Source organism: Perca flavescens, chromosome 16, assembly GCF_004354835.1.
Source record: "Perca flavescens isolate YP-PL-M2 chromosome 16, PFLA_1.0, whole genome shotgun sequence".
Taxonomy (NCBI): domain Eukaryota; kingdom Metazoa; phylum Chordata; class Actinopteri; order Perciformes; family Percidae; genus Perca; species Perca flavescens.
In genome coordinates this window covers 21886592-21906056 of record NC_041346.1, presented here as the reverse complement: position 1 = coordinate 21906056, position 19465 = coordinate 21886592, and the positions used below count along the sequence as shown (strand labels likewise).

General features: G+C 38.8%; 2 protein-coding genes across 3 annotated transcripts; one reads left to right on the top strand and one right to left on the bottom strand.

Moving 5' to 3' along the window:
• The first annotated feature begins 1153 nt into the window (after positions 1-1153).
• Positions 1154-10487, top strand: nup54 (nucleoporin 54). Of its 2 annotated transcripts, XM_028602358.1 has the most exons (14): positions 1154-1292; positions 1773-1886; positions 3719-3802; positions 4557-4643; positions 5141-5299; positions 6038-6249; positions 6344-6531; positions 6652-6848; positions 6934-6988; positions 7748-7841; positions 8511-8618; positions 8776-8895; positions 9632-9742; positions 9892-10487. In XM_028602358.1, the coding sequence occupies exons 1-14, from the start codon at positions 1250-1252 to the stop codon at positions 10018-10020; spliced, it is 1701 nt and encodes a 566-aa protein (XP_028458159.1). In that variant the 5' UTR covers positions 1154-1249; the 3' UTR covers positions 10021-10487. The 2 variants fall into 2 exon arrangements, with proteins under 2 accessions (XP_028458159.1, XP_028458160.1); XM_028602359.1 differs by lacking the exon at positions 1773-1886 and having other exon boundaries at positions 1155-1292.
• Positions 10488-13310: 2823 nt separating this feature from the next.
• ppef2b (protein phosphatase with EF-hand domain 2b) lies at positions 13311-19465 on the bottom strand. The gene is made up of 16 exons (XM_028602258.1): positions 19462-19465; positions 19262-19389; positions 18768-18822; positions 18447-18622; positions 18214-18328; positions 18059-18105; positions 17816-17982; positions 17600-17636; positions 16989-17138; positions 16525-16866; positions 16199-16384; positions 15821-15963; positions 15485-15591; positions 15215-15378; positions 15028-15115; positions 13311-14265 (listed from the first exon to the last, which is right to left on the bottom strand). Exons 1-16 carry the CDS (start codon positions 19463-19465, stop codon positions 14081-14083), a joined length of 2094 nt encoding a protein of 697 aa, XP_028458059.1. The 3' UTR covers positions 13311-14080.

Here is a 19465-nt window from a genome sequence, read left to right as displayed (position 1 = left end):
TGTGTCTTGCTTATTTAAGCCTTTTGACTGTTTGGTTCTCATTTAGAGAAGTAAAAGCAAGAAGTCCATACAATTTCTTATCAAATTAGAGAATGTACTGCTGAAATGTTTTTAATTTAACGTGGCAATCCTTAATATTTCACTGGTTCCTGGGGGATTTAGAGTTTCTATTTGAGTGAAAACAATGGAAATGTGCTCAGAGTTTAGCAGTTTGGAGCAAAGAAATAGAATGGATCTCATTTATTTCTATTGTCTGTCAGTTCTATGGAGTCTTGTCGATACATGAGCTTCAAGTTTTCAGAAATGTGTGCATAGTTCCATTTTTTCTCGGGAGATGTCGCGCCAGAAACCCAGTTGATAATATTGCAAATATATAAATATCGCAATACTTTCATCAGTGGGCCAAAGGCTCAATCAAGATTGTGTTACCTCCTTCATTGATGGATAGTGACTTAACATACATTTATTTAAATACAAATATTCAAGATTACAGCTTTAAGTCATTTGTATTGTACATTTAGATATCTGAAATTGAAACTGCTAACCTGACTGATTTAAATGAACAAAATGAGAGAGAAAAGGTAGTGTGTTTGGAGAAAAGTAACTCAACATGGCCAAAAACATTGTATTGCAATAAAAAGGAGACATTTACGCTCAATCCAAAAATGAGTAGGTATGGGGAACCAAATGGAAATAGCAAGTAGCAAAAAGCAGGCTGAGAATTGGACACAACAACCTAAACAGCACACATAACATTATAGGAAAGTATCCAACTGTTTTTGTGATCATTGTTTTTTGTGAGGTACCATAAACTATAGGCGCATGTAGACCTACTCAGGAAACATGTATCAGAGAGAAAGAAATTAAATGTTGAAGATATTGATTAGGGCTAACAGAAGCAGGAGTAAAGAACATACTGTGTGGGGAAAGTGGGCAAGACAGAAAAATGATTGGTCAGCTTCCTAATGAAAACAGGGTTCACGAGGGAAATCTGACATACAATTATTTCTACTTGAGTTGTGAATAGCGAGTAGAGACCAGTGGAGGGCAGCAATACGCCATAGATGCGTCTAGCCTGCTGGAAACAAGAAGAAGAAGAATAAATCTGACATATTCAATGGACATACTGGACACTGTAGGAGTTAGCTAACTCCAGAAGATGGCAGTATTGCAACATTGAGGATGCAAGCTGCCGTATGGTATAAACCCAAAGAAGAAGAAGAAGAAGAAGAAGAAGAATAAAGTCAATATGGCGTTCAGTTTTGGCGGCGCCACGAGTAACCCAGCGGCAAGTAAGTACATTTTAATTTAATTTGAGAGTATTTTTTTGAGGCTGGAAATACACTAACGTTACTAATACATATATGGCGAGCGCACTCCTCCTGGGATCATCTAGCTACGTTAACGTTACCGGGCCAACGATAAACGTAACGCGAAATGCTTCCATGTCTGAGACTTGCAGTTAACGTTAGCTAGCTAGCTGTTTTCGCCAGCTGTGTAGTAGGTTAACTCGTTTAAATGTTAAACTAGGCTTCAATGAAACAGCGCTCGCTAGTTAACGTGCATTACTGTTTGTCTACCGTTATGATGTAGCTAGCCCTTGGCTAACGTTAGCTGTTTGGGCTAATGAATACTCCTCACAAGTTAGTGTTTATCCGCGTAGCTAAGATAACGCTCCTTGAAAAACATGAGCTTGCAGCTTGTGGAATCCACTTTAGCTGTACGTTAACGTCTCACCCAACACTCATAGCAATCTCTATGTTCATGTGAAGGCACGTCCGGGTTTTCATTCGGTTCATTTGGTGCCAAAACCACAGCAGCATCAACAGCAGCATTTGGCTTTGGACCAGCAGCCACCACCACCACCGCCTCATCCGGATTCGGCAGTAAGTCCAGAGATCTGATTCCCACTGAAGGGGGCACCTCAGTAACTCGCAGTAAACACAGCTGCTCGGCTGTGTTTTTGTTGGAGAGATGCCACAATGGAACTGTCCCACCTGCGTGGGAGCAGTGTGTGTGTGTATATATATATATTATTTTTTTTTTATATATATTTATATATATATATATATATATATTATTTTTTTTTTATTTTTTTTGGTTTCACATGAGAAAAGGCTTCAAGGGCGAGGATTCACTGGTTGTTTTTTGCAAATGTCCGACTCCGATAATGAGAGAGACAAGTTGGTAACACTTTATAATAACCATCACTACTAAATGGTAAATTAATATAAGTTAGTTAAATTTAAGTTCATCATTATTTAACTGTTAACAATGGCATAATTAACAGTTTATGAATTATTAATAATGCTTTAGTTTGCTATATTAACAGTTTATTGTACACCACACACAGTTTATGATTATTAAAGTATTTGGGAATGATTACCCAATGATTTGTAAACCTTTAAGAAATCCTATAAACTGTCAAACATGATTTGGATGGCCATTATGAAGTTGTAATTGATGATTATAAGATTATAATACCTTGTTAATGGGTAATAAATACAATTTAAAGCATCTATGATCATTATTTAGATAGCTTATGTCAGTGCACAAAAAATCAATACTTCAAGATAAAAAATATTTAAAATGGGCCAAACTGTTACTTGCTGCTTTATAAACCACTTAATAATCGTCAACTAATTATTATAAGCATTAGTTGCAACTTTTATAGTAGCCACCCAAACAATGTTTACAAAACATTATGAACCATTGACAAAGTATTAACTATCTTTCTAAATGTTTAAACTAATATAACAATTTAAACTTATATTACAATAAACTAATGATAAAACAACATCAATGATGACATTACTAATAATTAGTAAACATTATAAATCATCAGTTCATTGGTTGATAATGGTAAAATAACTATTAACTGAAGTTTAACTATCAATTTCCCATTTATCAATGATGGTTTTAAAGAGTTCCCAATAATCCTTTATTGTCATTTCTCAGCACTGGCATACAAAGGAAATTTGTCCTCTCACATTTAACACATCCTAAACATAGGAGTGCAGCGCCCTGGCACCAACTCCAGGTTTACTCCTAAGCCAGGGCTAAGTTTAGGATCAGGTTAAAATAAACAGGGGGGGGAAACCAACACACTGGTATACAATATTAATACAGGACTTAAAGCAGTGATGATGTAGGGCTAGTAATTTTTCACAGTTATTTAGTGTGGGTTTGGCATCATTATGTTAGTCTATAATAAGTTAAGGCGGTGGAGTAGCAGTAGCAATAGACTGTTTAATCACCTTTTAGATAATTACACTCAATTGGGCATCGCTGCAAAGCTTAACCAATCTTACACCTTTTTTTGTGTACTAAGTTCAATGCATATTGATGTAAGCCAATTAGTGTAGAAAATCAGATCTGTTAACTTTCTTAAATCATTGTGGTGTGTCCCTTGTGTTTTTTTTTTTTTTTTTTTTTAATGGGACATTTGTGTATAATTTGTACATACTGGAGTAGATTCTGTTGACTCTGTGGGCACCACAAGGCGTGAATGAAATCAAAGAGAAGATGAGTTATCCGTGGCTGATACTCAAATATATTCTTGGCCGTCATTTGGTAGTTACGGTAAATCAGAGACTGAACTGAATGCACAAGAGTCTCAGCTTTCCAGTCATACCATATTTGTGCAATTTGGTCGGGTCGGCAGATTCGCTAGGGTTTTTAACTGACTCCCTATTTTGTGTCTGCTTTTTCTTTGTAGCTCTTACCGCCCCTGGTTTTGGGGCAGCCACCACCACTGCTGCTGCACCAGCCACAGGATTTAGTTTTGGCTCCACCAACACTGGTAAGATACACGATATGTATAAATCAAAGTTTATTAGTCCTGTCTCTTTTAAGGTACCGGAAGACTGTTTTTACAATGAATGAGCAGATACGAGGCCTGTCCTTTTGTCATTTAACTCCTCCGTGTCATTCTTTCTTTTTCCGCTGCCTGCCTCTGCTGGCTGCAGGATTTGGGGGGCTGGGAGCTGGAAACACCACGGCTGGTGGGTTTAGTTTTGGGGGGATTGGTTTAAATGCCAACCCAGCAGCAGTCAGCTTTAATGTGGGGTGCTTTGGTACAGCAACCACCACTGGCACTGTTTTCAATTTTGGTAATAGCCTGGCTAGCACAGGTAGATGACCTTTGTGATTTGATTGATTAATCAGTACAGTCTGTCTGTAAACACACATTTTCATCCATTTTCACATCTTTGTGGTGCAGTGATTTTTCGTCTCACATGTTGCTTTGTCTCATAAAATGTCATGCATTGTTGTTGTCATTTGCATGAGGAAACACAATTTTAAATTATGCCATCATCTCATTTGATTCCTGTAGATAAACAGTAAATGTTCACCCTTTCTGTAAGACAGAAGAACTATGCTAGATGGAAGTACAATTCAGTTTTCCTTTTTATTAATCTTAAAGCTAAGTCATGATTTTTCTCTTCTGCTATATGTCAAATAGCGATTTTATTCTTTCCTCCATTTATCTATCTCTCACCTCTCTTTGTGTCACCTTCTTTATTCCATTTGTCATGATTTTCTTTGTTTCTCAGGCACGTTTGGTGGATTTGGAACAAATACAACAACTGCCACTGCACCAGGGTCCACCTTTAGCTTTGCTACTCCCTCTAACACCACAGGTCAGTAGAGTAACTGCATTCAGTCTTAACAAGAAATATGAATGTTCCCTTCTTTTTGTCCCCATTTATGTGCAGGATGTAAAATATGCATGCACAGTGCACACAGTATTTTGTTTTTAAAAAGAAGGTTTTTCTCAACTTAGGCAAAAATCATCAAAGGCGGGTTTTATCAGCTGTACTTACATTTGGATGAAAATAACCACTGTATAACCAATCGGCCTAACCAATGCAAGTGCTATTTTATGAGGCCAAATGCAGGGTGAGAAATGGTTTGTTTGGTTTCAGTTTTCTAAACCTTACTCCTAAAGCTGTTGTTGCATGCTGTTGCACGCTCAGTTTTAAGTCCAAAAGCCAACAAATATCTGCCATAAGGTGTCTGTCATTCCACTGTGCATAAGTCCTTATTGTCACTCATGCAGTGATTCCTCTGTAAAGATCAGAAGCATTAATGTAGATTTTTTTTTTTCTCACTGTGTTGGCACATTCTTCTGTTTTAGGAAGCCTGTTTGGTAACACGCAGAACAAAGGCTTTGGGTTCTCCTCTGGGCTTGGTGCTGGGACCACTGCTGGGACAACAGGATTTGGAACAGGATTAGGAACAACTGGCCTGGGTGGGTTTGGAGGCTTTAATATCCAGCCAACTCAGCAGCAGCCAGGTGAGACCCCAGATTTCCAAATAACAGTTTGTTTACATGTGAAAATTAGAAGATGATGCCCTAGACAAGGCAGTCATTGCAGAACATTAAAGCTCATATCTGTAATTTGTTTTTAAATAAGTAAATGACTAATTTGCCCATCTGTTTTTTGGATGATCATCATAAAATGCACAAATGAGCACATTGACCATGGTTGGAGAAATGCTATTCAACCTGTCCTAGATGATAGTGCTAGTAAAGTAAGTTTGCCACTGTACTGGGAACTGCAATTCACGTTTTTATTTTCTCATTTCAAAATCAAGTCCAGCAGTATCATAAATTCTTGTTAGATAGTTTTTGCATTTATTTTTTTATTTTTTGCACAGCAGGCTCACACATAACATTTACAACAACTGTGCTGTACACCTCTTATCACTGTAGAGGGCATCAACAAGCAGAACGTAACAGATTTACATCATCATCAATCCAACAGTGTGCAACCAAAAGTGTAAAAAGTTGGAAGACACTATATATATATATATATATATATATATATATATATATATATATATATATATATATATATATATATATATATATATATATATATATATATATATATATATATATATATATAATATAAATGATATAAAATAACAATCAGTAAATTTCCCACATGAACAAAGACATAAAGATATTTCAGAAAATGTAAAGAATAAGACAATCCAAGATGTCATTTTACCTCCTTCCTACTACCAGGAAGCTTGTTTGGCCAGCAACAGGCTCAGCCCAGCCAGCTTTACCAGCAGGTCACTGCTCTGTCAGCTCCCACCTTGTTAGGAGATGAGCGTGACTCCATCTTAGCCAAATGGAACCAATTGCAGGCTTACTGGGGCACTGGGAAGGGCTACTACAGCAACAACAACCAACCGGTTGACTTCACCCAGGAGAACCCATTCTGCAGGTTCAAGGTAACGGCTAGTCGTTCATTAGAGTGGTTGAAAGTGTCGTTAGGTTTCTTTGAATTTCATCAAATGGAAGTCCTCCGTGTCTTGTATTTCCTAGGCGGTGGGCTATAGCTGCGTCCCAGTGAGTAAGGATGAGGACGGTTTCGTGGTCTTGCTTCTCAATAAAAAGGAAGCTGATGTGCGAGCTCAGCAGCAGCAGCTGGTGGAGTGCCTCCACAAGGTCCTGGGAAGCAACCAGACACTCACTGTCAATGTAGACTGTGTCAAAGCCTTGCCCAATGACCAGTACGTTTCTGTAATATTTCATTAAGTAGTACTACTACACACATGGTTTTCTAATGGCTTTCAAAAGAGTTTCCTCAAAAATAAATCTGGGTTCTTACTTGTGTGTGTTCTGTCTCTCAGGACAGAAGTGATCATTTACGTGGTGGAGCGTTCTCCCAATGGCACCTCCAAACGGATCCCCGCCACCACACTCTTCGGTTATCTAGAGCAGGCCAACATCAAGATGCAGCTCACACAGATTGGAGTGGCCATGTCTGTCACGCGCACAGAGTTGTCTCCAGCACAGCTCAAACAGCTGCTGCAAAATGCACCTGCAGGTAAATGCATGTATGTGTCGTCATCTCGCTGAATTCAATAGATTTTTGGTATGTGATTTACTGAGGTTATGTCTCTTTTTAATAGGAGTGGACCCTATCATTTGGGAGCAGGCAAAGGTGGACAACCCTGACCCAGAGAAGTAAGTTGGTTAAATACATGTGTTCAAAACGTCCCATAAAGGGTGGTATATGAATAATTTGGGGAGGGGGGTGGGGGGGGGGGAACAGTTAAAAAGACTGGAAGATCCTCGAGTCACTGCATCTTGATTTTCCCCACATTTCACCATACTAGGTAACACCACTTACTGAACTAATGATTGTAAGGTGGCTCAACCAGAGCTAAGACTGGATCTAGTGCCCTTAAAATTGTTTTAGGCACTTTCATTTTTGGTGGTGTCGGGTAAAGTTTCCATAATGATCTTTCAGCATATTGTAATTCAATTAGTCTGAGAGAAAACAAGACTTCTGCATCTCCTCTAAAACTTTAATAAATCTAGCCCGTGATGGGAGACTGGGGTCAATCACAGATCATTTCAGAGAGGGAGTGTACCTACTGGCTGGTATGTGCATGCATTGCCGTGCGGCAGAAAAGGGAGAGCTGCAGGAAGAGGTCTCGCACTACTGTAAAGTCTTCAGGGTTTTTTGCATTCTACCCATGCAGCTTTAAGCCATATTCCATAAGTGGAATATGATATACAGTATTAAAGGTTAACAGCTTTTATTTTCTTAATTTAGCAGTTTTATCACATAACAAATATGGCTCTGACAGTTTCCTGACCAATGCCCATTATGCCACAGCTTTAACTGGCTGTTGGTTGTTCAATAAAAATGGCAGCTTAACTTTCGGTGGTAAGGCATGTTGTCATTAAAATGTCGTTTTTAATGTTTTTTTTTTCCAGATTAATACCAGTGCCCATGGTGGGTTTTAAGGAGCTGCTTCGCAGGCTGCAGATCCAGGAGCAAATGACCAAACAGCACCAGACCAGAGTGGATGTAAGTGAAAACACTGCTGTCTCTGTTACTGCCAGTTGTAGTTCTCCACATGTGAAAAAGACTCCGGACATGGGCATAGTGTCTTCTGATTATCGACTAAGGAATTTTGAAACTGAGTTTGTGGTGTCAAGGACAGAGTACACAGATGTCTAATTCATGCCAGCTGCCAACAGGTTGTTTACAGCTGAAATTACTATTACAAAAAGAACTGTGTGTCAGGATTTAGAGAGGTTTTAAATCATTTTGGTTAAAATATATTTATAGCTTACAGTAAATAAAGGGGGGATGGGGGGGAATTCTCTTCATATTTACAGTCCATATAAGCATTTTTTTTTCCGTTAACCTTGGTTTGCATTTGAGGATATTTAAACCAGATATATCATGTGAGAACAAGGCTAAAAAGGTAACTCACCTCTCCCGATACACAGACAGAGGAACAATGTAACATCCAACTTGTATGCATCTATTGTTCTATTTTAGTCCATTGTTGAGCAACATGTCACAAAAGCCCGAAACATATTTCTAAAGTAGGGCAACAGGGCAAGGATTGTTTTCAGCTTGATAGGTCTGAAAAATATAACTTGAAATCATTGGAGAAATGCTAAACAAGTTAACAATTGTCCTTACTACTGTTTTTACTCACTTACAAACACAAATATGGACTTGCAGATTATTTCCAGTGATATCAGTGAACTGCAGAAGAACCAGGCGACCACTGTGGCCAAGATTGCCCAGTACAAGAGGAAGCTGATGGATCTCTCTCACAGGGTGTTGCAGGTAGTTGCCTCACTGTTCTGACTTTGTTCAGGGATTTTGTGTTGATGAATACCATCTCCACATTTCATTGAGTTCAAATGAATGCCTTTTCCTTCTTTATTGTTTTCCGCTCCGGTATTTTTTATCATGTTTAACACTCCTCCTATGTTCCCTGCAGGTGCTGATAAAACAGGAGATTCAAAGGAAAAGTGGTTATGCTATCCAAGTGGATGAGGAGCATCTCAGGGTGCAGCTGGACACCATTCAGTCTGAACTCAATGCCCCCACACAGTTCAAGGTAAGTCTGTCTGAACTGTAGGAGTTAGAAATACATGTTGACAGAGCTTATTTCTTCATTCACTAAGCTTACTAGACTTGAAATTAGGGTAAAATGTTTAGGGTTCACTGCATGTTTGAAATTGTATGTTACCATATTTATAGGTTTTAATTACAAGGACTTCCTAAATAAATAAATGTTTCCATAAGTAGTTGGTAGTTTACTAATAAGAAACTGTCCTACAAATGAAGAACTGTCCTACAGTATTTGTGGTATTCCAGTAATTATTTCGGCTATTATTTTGAATCCTATGGGTAACATTGCAATCCTTATTAAGTTAAAGGTACCCTGAGTGCTGAGTACCCTGAATGTTTTATTTACATGGGTGTTTCTCTCTAAAATACATGGCTTGTTTTTCTCAAAAGTTTGAAACTTGCATTGTTTACATTCATGTTTGCTAGCAAGTGGTGGATCTTGGTGCATTACAGCCACCTGTAGATCAGTGAAATAATGTGACCCCATTGGCAGGAATGTGTATTGTGTAACCCATGAGATAAACACGTGGGATCCACTCATAGGCCCATACCGCTACTGGAGTTAAAAAAAAACACTCCACAGGTTACCTTTATTCTCAAATACAATCAGAACGCAATTAAGCATAAACACAAGTTGTAATTTAGGCCATTAAAGATCAAACCAGTAGTCTTAACGGAATATTTTTACAGTATTTGTGTTGCATTTGTTTTTCTTTCTCCAGGGTCGGTTGAATGAATTAATGTCCCAAATCCGGATGCAGAATCACTTTGGAGCTGTGAGATCAGAAGAACGCTACAGTGTTGATGCAGACCTTCTTAGGGAAATCAAACAAGTGAGTCGGCACATTTCCGAAATCTGTCCCCTGTACTTCTAGTTCCATACCTCCAAATGTACAGTCCTCTATACCATGACAAAATATTTTTAATGATGTTGGGCATTAACTGAAACACTTTTTTTTTTCTTCTTATCTGTCACTTTCAGCACTTGAAACAGCAGCAGGACGGTTTAAGTCATTTGATCAGCGTCATCAAAGATGACTTGGAAGACATCAAACTCATAGAGCACGGGCTGAGTGACAGTGGACACATGAGAGGAGGCAAGCTGAGCTGAGTCTACCCTACCAGCACACATACATAAGCTCTGACTCTCAATACCAATCCTTTGAGTCAACCTGTCCTTTTTGTCATGGTATTGGATTATTCTAGAAGCAAACATTTTCACCATTTAGGTTTGATCATAGGAGGGCCTCTGCATTTGGAGAAGTTATTCTCTTGATCACAATTTTTTTATCAGGACTTTTCCCCACTATCTGTACCAGCCAAACAATGACTAGTTAATCTGTGCTTTCCAGACTGATATAGAGGGAGCTTAATGGAAAGACTCAACATCGTCTAATAATAACTAGCTTTTGTTATGGTAAATCAGATTGTGGATTATGAGATGATGATGATTGTGACTGGCATGTAAACAAGTTGTGGGATTGAAAGTGTGTTGTGATTGAATACATTGTAAATACATCTTTGTATTTCTTTTTTATGCAGATGTTAAAATGTTAATAAATTTCATTTAAAATGAAACTAGTTCTTCACTACATCCCTTTCCTTGCATACATACTGTAAGAATAGCTTCATTTTTCAGGGTTTTCTTTGTGTATTACTGTCAACACCACCACGTTCTTGCCCGTCTAACTGTGCCTACCTGAGCAGCGGGTGTTCATTGCGGAATCTTTTGTTTTCATTTTGGCGCCCCTGTTACAGGTTAGAGCAGCCACACATCACATCTAACTGCTTGCGGCCTCTCTCTCTACGGGGAGGGATGGTTGTCAACCGGCTGACTGTCCTCAGTGCATCAGTCTGTGGCGATGTCTGCAACCCACCCGACCCATACTGAAACACGGCCCGTCTTGTTTACCGGGCTTTTTGGTGTGACTGTTTTGCCGTTTTATCAACTTTTGTATCTATACAATGATATAGTCAATATACAGGTTTATCCATACTCTGTCGTCCCATTCGTATCTGTATTATGTGTTTATGATAATTGTTTATATTTCAGAGACTGAAATTAATTTAACTTTCTGCAGTAAAAAAACAACAGGACACCCTTATACAGTATGTGGAGCCCTCTTCTGAACTTGTTTTTTATATATATATATATATATATATATATATATATATATATATATATATATATATATATATATATATATATATATATATATATATATACACACACACACACACACACACACACAACTTATAAATGGGGAATATTACTTAGCCTGAACGGTTTTGTTTAGTCAGATTTTTTTTGTTGTTGCTTTAATTCCTGCAAACCCTTTTTTTTTTTTTTTTTTTTTTTTTTGTGGAAAAGTAAAAGATATTAGATCAATATTTTCAAATTGGTAAAGGAAACCCTGTCTTTGCATTTTATTTTAATCACAATCTGTTTTAATTTAATATATCGTGTATCGCCATTCAGCGTTAACGACGACGCAAGGAAAAATGTGTGCACTTAAACTTTGTGCTGGTGCACCTAAAAAAAACAGTTAGGTGCAACAAAAGCAAAAAGTTAGTCTGGAGCCCTGGTTGGTTTTTATTTTTACAAAAAGGCTCTGTCCACTAAAATCGAGCCCTTTTTTTTTTTTAAAAGATTTGTTTGAGTGATAGACTGTCCTGTAACCTAATGCAGTTTTGAACAAAATGTACAAAATATTTTTTCAGGTTTTTTTATGAACATACACATGACGTTTGTAAGTATACACAAAAAAAAGTTTGTATGCTGTCAATTATAGTTCTTAGAAAAAAAAAAAAAGAAATCTGCAGGTCAGACTTAAGAATTGGGAATCTGCCAAGAAAAATGCCATTGGTGCATTGTTGTGGTACTAATATGGGACATCCCACGTCACCTGTGTTTACGTTCAGACGAGCCCTTTCCAAGATCTCATCAAAGTAGGGCTTGAGTTGATAGGATTCATGTCCTGAATTCGGAGTGGTGGCAGTGGAACTGATTAAGCAGCTTTCCGAAAGATTATATCCCCTCGTGCATTACAGTCACCGATAACCCAAGGGTCTGAATTACACACTGTTTTTCAGAGCACAGGTAGAAGTAAAGGACACTGGGAGTAGTGACTGATGACTGTAGTCACTATCGTTTTGCAGAATAAGATGATACATGCAAAACATCATTCAGAATTGATAGCTTTGGCTTTTGATACTGCTTTGTATTGACTGAGCCAAGGAGGTAATGAACTTGGTGGAGGGGTGTAGCATGGGCTAAGGGAGCAGCAACATTTTGGAGCAGATCCGAATATACAAACTATCTTCCACTTTTGTTAATGCAAGATTGGGCATTTCGCCTTGGCGGAGGTCTGTGCACTCCGGGGGCCCTTAGTTGCTAATGTTTTTAATACTCATCAGTGGTGGGGGAAGTACTGAATCTCACTACTTAAGTTAAAAGTACAAATAACTAGAGACATATTTACTTTAGTAAAAGTAGAAGTACCACAATGACAACCTTACTTAAGTAAAAGTAAAAAGTACCTCATTTTAAATGTACTTTAAGTATTGAAAGTAAAAGTAGGCTACTTGCATAACGATTTATTTTCTTAATGTCTATATTCTAATAATTAAAATAAAAAATAAGTTGTTTAATTAAGTTAGTTTAATGGTTAATGTAATTGTGCTTACCATCTGTGGCCCAGTTTACATTCTGACTTTACAATTCTGGTTATCTATCATGGTGATCTGGTGACCATCCAATAAGCAGCCCGAGGGAAGCTTTGAGTGCTTTGAAAAATGTAGTGGAGTAGAAAGTATAGATAATTGCTGCAAAATTTAACGAAGTAAAAGTCAAAAGTATGCACTATTGATTTTACTTAAAAGTAAAGTAAGCTACAGATACGTGAAAAATGTACTTAAGTACAGTTACAGTTACATTCCACCACTGATACTCATGCATACGTTTTGATGCAATTTTATCTTTTATAGACTGTTGAATGCAATATCATTACCTACTAATAGAATTGTATTCCTTCTCATCTCTCAAATTTGATCAAGCTCCATTTCTAGAGTCAAATTCAAAGATAAACCATGTTGACCAGGGGTGATCCCCCCTAATTTCACTGGATGACAATGAATATATGTATTTATTATTATAACGGATGATAAATGCAAAATATTGAACATATGTGTTGCAGAGGCTCAGAGTTCGAGTCTGACCTGCGGTCATTTGCTGCATGTCTTCCCCCTCTCTCCCTCCCCCTTTCCTGTCTACAGCTGTCCTGTCTATTATAGGCTAAAAAAAATCTTTAAAAAATAAATGAAATTGAACAACAAAAAAATTGCCATTGATGTTGACCACATATCCATGAATTTATTAGCAGATCCAGGTCCCCACTCCTGTCTTTACTTGTACTCAATTTAATACTAATTCTATAGAGTTTTCGTAGTCTCAGCAAACACACTTCACCTTAAAAAATATTTCACAGATTTAGCGCTGCACCAACATTGTTGGACTCATGGTGGACAGAAAAAAAAAGTCAAAGTTGATGTAAAAGAACCAGAGATATTGTCTTTTTTTTTTTTTTATTCCACTTATTCTTCTTCCTTGATTATTGGATCTTGGGTGTGTTATGCTAGTAGCAGCTAATATAGCCTCAAGTAAAGCTGAGGAGCAAACAGAGGTCTGGTAAGTATCCACATCTCCAGGTTTTTTTTTTCATTTTCAAACTTGTCATCTTCAGCCCCAAACAACGCTGACTCAAGTGACATCACTTGAGGATATTTATCAGACTTTGCACATCTCCTTCTGGAGCCACAAAATACTTTATACTTAATGGATTTCATATATGTAGTAGTACTTCCCAAAGGCAAAGACAACATCAGGTGTTTAATGTTTTTTTATGCATAACTAAGTTGGTCATTAAGTTACACACATAAATCCTTAATACACTAACTTCTTACATAAATATAGGTAAAAAAAAAAAGAGAGCCAAAAATATAAGCGGTAGAAGAGATCTAGGTTGATATGTACAGGTGAAATGGATAAGACATTACTATACATTTTAATTTCCACAGATGTGTATCCAGGTGACCAAGTCTATCCAAGACAGTTGTTGGTTTCCTCTATGCAGCAGAGCAGCAGGTACAGCTACAGCTTCTAGTCCAGGCCCTCAGGTATGTGCAGAGATATCCACCAACCTGAAAGCCTCCATGAACTCATTGATATCAATGACCCCGTCCTTGTTGAAGTCGATGCTCTGCGCCAGGTCTGCGATGGCCTTGTCACTGATCTCTGTCTGAAGATGAGAGCTCAGGAGTTTCCAGGTTTGACGAAACTCCTCAAAAGAGATCAAACCTAGAAGTAAACACAAAGGAGGGAGCATGTAGTTGTACACTTCCCAACTGTGTGTAGCATAAAAACTGTATTGTGTCTGCATGCCATGCCTTTTGTTGACTCACATTTAGTTGAAAGGTGTTTTAATGAATATGTGAAGAGTATGTTTAACACTTATAGAAAGACCTTGATAACAATCTTTGACAAATAGATATATATATATATATATATAATGTGTGTGTAATCCCACTTTTGTTGTAGAGATTCAGGAAACGCAACTCTGAAAGAACAACACATACTGGTGTAAGCAGTGCAAGTCTGAAAACTTGCCAAATACACTTCAATCTTCACAGAAATTCCCACATAAAGTGATAAGATTTAGAGTCTACAGCCATGCTTGTAAGCATCTGTGAGGCTGTGGTGTTTTGAGCTTAATGCTAACTGCAGTATGCTAACATGTTTACTATTTCCACCATCTTAGTGTAACATGATCATAGAAACCCATTAAGTTGTTTTTAATTTTTTACTGCATAACCTTTGGCCTTCTGGAGGCACTAGAGGAAAAGTCAGGATGTCAAAAGTCAACAGGGTTTCATCCTGTGGGGACCATGAATGTCAGCACATTTTATTGCAACACATCTTATTGCTCTAGAGATATTTCAATCTGGACCAAAGTGCCAGACTGACAGACGGACATCCATAAAGTCATGCCGCCAGCATGGCTAAAAAGGAGAGAAAGACATGGAGCTAGTGTCTGGGATCCAGGCAAAGCTGCTTACTGACCTGAGTGATCTGTGTCTATGATTCGGAAGATGGTTTCTAGGTTAGAGTGGTTTTTGTACATAGTCTCCAGGATGCTGTTATCTGAGATCTGAAATGGAAGAGACAAATTAATCAAGATTGTGTTTGTCAGAGATAGAGAAACAGGATGAGAAAGAAGGATATTAAACAGTAGTGGTATAAGGCTGACCTCTTGTTTGGGCTCAGTGATGGAGAGCTCCCTTATCCACTGCTGGTAGTCCACCATGCCACACTGGGTGCTGCTTACATGCTGAGGGCGCAGTAACCTCCAGGGCAGACCCAGATTCAGTACTCTCTCTGTGGCGCTGGCCCAGTGCCTCAGAGAGATCATCCCTGAGACACAGACACGAATATACAGTGGAGTTATTTACATACTGACACAATAAGTTGTCTACTGCTGAGTGTTAACATGTTAAAAGTTGTCACTGCTGCTCAGTACCTTTGTTGTTAGGATCAAACTCCTGGAAGGCACTGATGAGATCGGACTTATGTACGAACAGTTGTTCCCTCAGAGCTCGCAGAGCTGATCTCTCTGTCCACCCGACACTGACAAAGAACAGGTAAAGAGAAAGATTTTTCACTTATACTGTATAAATCTTGAAATCACTTGGAAATAATCATAATTTCAGTGTGTCCCCATATGTAGCTACTGTGTTAATACAATCTCACTGTGCACACAAGCTTTTATGTGTTTAAATGTTCGTGGGACAGACATATGATTGTTTTTAAAATAGTTTTCTGTTCTCTTCAATTCTGTACAGCCTTGTACTTGTACCTTTGTCTCAGGGTGAGCTCTCTGCATGTCCTGCTGGCCTGGTACTGAATGAAGTGGGGGACCAGATCGGGGCCCATTCTGATGTAGGCTCCTCTGTTGCTGCCAACCTCGTAGTAGTTAGATGCTGAAAATATAGTCAGCACCTGAATGCAATAGAAGACGTTTAGTAAATGTGCTAAGACTTTGTATGTGATCCACTGATTGCTGCTTAAATGAGTGGATTTGTCACAACTTGTGTTAAGCCATTTTGCAAATTCTTACACTTTTTCCCAGTTTTTCATCTCCTGTCATACTTACCAAAGCCACTCAAAATAAAAGTACTTTTACATAATCAGTATTCCACCTTAACCTCTACCTCCTGTGTATCTTTGTGCTCACCCTGCGGTTGTGGCAGAACTCATAGCCGTCCTGTTTGCACTCATGGGAGCGGATGAGGAGCTGGAGGTTGTGTCTTCCCAGCACCTCCTCAGTGACATCTGGCCCCCAGTAGCAGCCTCCGCCTCGCACCTCATTGGGAATGCAGCCATTTTGGGCCATTGGGTCACTCCACAACACATCCACTATCTGGGTGGCCCGAAGCAATCATAGTGAAATAGTTGGTGAAGTCAGGAAATATTCAAATGTGTGCATGCACATACTCAGTGTTGAACATCTGCAAAAACAGTAACAACCACTGAGATTTCAAAATCCTTTCTGTCACTTACTTGTTTCCACTCACCCACATCTGTTTCTGTTGTTTCTCCAGACTCCGGGTCTGAGTCAGACGTCCTCAGTTCTCTGTAGGATTGGTCAAACCCTGCCAGCCTGCGCCTCTTTTTCAGCTCTTTTTCCAACGACCAGTTGAGTTGACTGCTTATGTGCGCGTTGTGGAGCGAGCGGCGTGGAAGGTCGTGCCTGTGAGCGGGGCCCGAGCTGCAGTAAGTCAGAGAACACACTCGACGTCGGCCTTCCACTGGTCCACAGGCCTCCCTGTTGTTTATTGTCTGAGTCTTACTGCCATTGACTGCATGCTTGGTGGGCTTCGGAGGCGTGAGAGCCGACCCATACTGCGCACAATCAAAAATACACATATTAAATCAACTTGATAGGTTTATCGTGATAATATTACTAGATTTTCTGCCTGTAAAACACAACAAATACTCTAATTTAATTGATGCTGAACTCTTACTTTGTGTCTGTCCACTCTGGCTATCGCGTCGAGGTCTGTCTTGTCAGAGATCCCACCATGCACAATCAGCACCTTGTTATCAATCACTGTGGCCAGAGGCAGCCAGCTGAAAATCTTCTGGAGAAGCTTTAGGATCTTTTTGCCATGCACCTGCGGACCAAGCTCACAATTTACGATGACTTACACACAGTAAGAGTAATTATTACAATAAATTTGGGCAATTTTCAGGTCCAGACTGAATTATCTCAACAGATATTGCATGGATTAGCATGACATTGTGTACAGAATTCTCCTGACTTTTTTCTATCATGAGGTTCACATTTGTGATTTTCAACCTGCCTGTCGCAATCATATGTAGATCTAAAAAATCGCATCACAAAGATATAGTTTCATTTTAATTCTAACCTGGGAGCTGTAGGTTTTAGCTAACGGTACCTTAACAGGAGTAAATAGTGTATTCACTATTTTCGGCTATGGATAATACACAGCCGCCCAGCAGGACGGTGTATGTCTACAGTTTATATATATATATATATATATATATATATATATATATATATATATATATATCACTGTAATAGTGAGGTTAAAGCAAAATACAAAGGACCTACCCTATATTTTCCCAAAACTTCTTTAGTGAAACCATATCTGGACAAAACAAACAACTAGATTAGTGTACACACAAATCAGAACACTAATTGCAATAATTGCATAAAGCCATATACAGTATAAGCATATGTCCAAAAACTTAAATACTAAGAAAACAGGCAGAACAAGCCACTAAATGGGAGTTTAAGAAAAGGAAAGCAGTACACAGACTATCTTACCTCAGGTTTACAATGTGGTCCTCATGGTTCCCTCTGTTCAGATGCACATCATTGGGATAGACCAGCAGGAACCCGAATAGGATGAGCAGGATCTCTAATGAATTTTTACCACGATCCACAAAGTCTCCATTGAAGACATACGGTTTCTCAGAGGACGGCAAACCATTCTGGACAGATTAAGTTAAAGGTGTTAATTAAAATGAACATCCCTTTCTGTCAATATGATGATTTGCATGCTGATACCTTATAGAATATCAACAGCAGGTCTTCAAGCTGCCCATGTAAATCTCCTGCAAAGTGATAAAAAAATGTATTACAGTGTTTCAAGGGCAATAACAAAGAATGTGTGACAAAATAGCAGAGCAAAATGTGTTCAGCAAAAGCCTGCTGCTGTGTACCGCATATGGTAATCTGCTTGTTGTGGTAGGCAGAGATTTGACTGATGTTTGGAAAAATTCTTAGAAGTCTCCAAGTCTCTCCGAGAAGCTGCAGAACATATCGAGCATGAAGCTGCTACTGGGAAAAAAGCAAGTATGAATAAACTTTGCCCTGAGGAAAAAGGTATCCATTAGATACATGTGTCTACTATGACTATCTGCCTTGAATGTATTTTATGTGCCTGTGTCCTTACTTGTTTGTGCTTGAAGGCCTCCACCAGCTTAGACACGCCACAGAAGGTCATGGGGAAAGTAAGGTGGGGGCCGGTGTAGCTGTCAGTTACCTCAATGCTCTTGTAGCAAAAATATCTCTCCCATTCTGTGTCATGACAGAATTCATTCTTGCGAAAGATGTGAGATATAAGGTTTCCTATGTTAAAGTAAGTGAGGGAAAGAGGGAAGTGGATCAGTGTGGTGAAGGAAAGCCACATTACGTTTCCCAGCAGGAAGTAGAGTTAGCAATCAATGAAACCTACAAAACAGTGAATTACACAGGAGTTGAGAGTCGGTCTTACTTTCACTGCTGGCTGGGGTGAAGTGGTCCATCAAGAACCCAAAAAAAGTGTAGAGCTGCAGAAAGGAAAAATAGAATTTATAAAATACAGGAAATTAGCATTAAACACAAAGTACAGCTGAGGCTGGTGAGAATGTGAAGGTGAATGTTTTGCAGATATTTCACCACAAACCAAAGTATTGGACAAACTGAAATTTTGACCCAATGATGGCACTGGACGAAAAATTAAGGGACCCCCCAAAAATATGAATTTATCCTCTGAGGACCATGAATGTCCGTATCGAATATCACACAGCAGTCCATCTTGTAGTCCTCTGTGGACCATGAACATCTTTTCAAAACATCATGGCAGTACATCCAACAATTGTTAAGATGTTTGTTACTGACCAACATCCACCAAGCTGCTATGGCAAATTAGGGCAAATCTGAAAATTAATTAATTAATAATTCTGTGCAAACATTTTCCCCAAATTGTTGTAAACTGTGTGAGCTCACCTTGATCTGGTCTTGCTCTCCTGCATATTCAATAGACTGGAAGATTTTCCACGTGCACCTGCGTCTCATCTCCAACCGGGCAGCATACTGACGGTACCAGCGCTGGATCAACAGAGCCGCTCTGATTGCTGAAGATTTGGGAGAGAAGGAAGCACTTGATCATAACCATGCTAAGGTAACATTCCTCTTCCAAAGCCGACACAT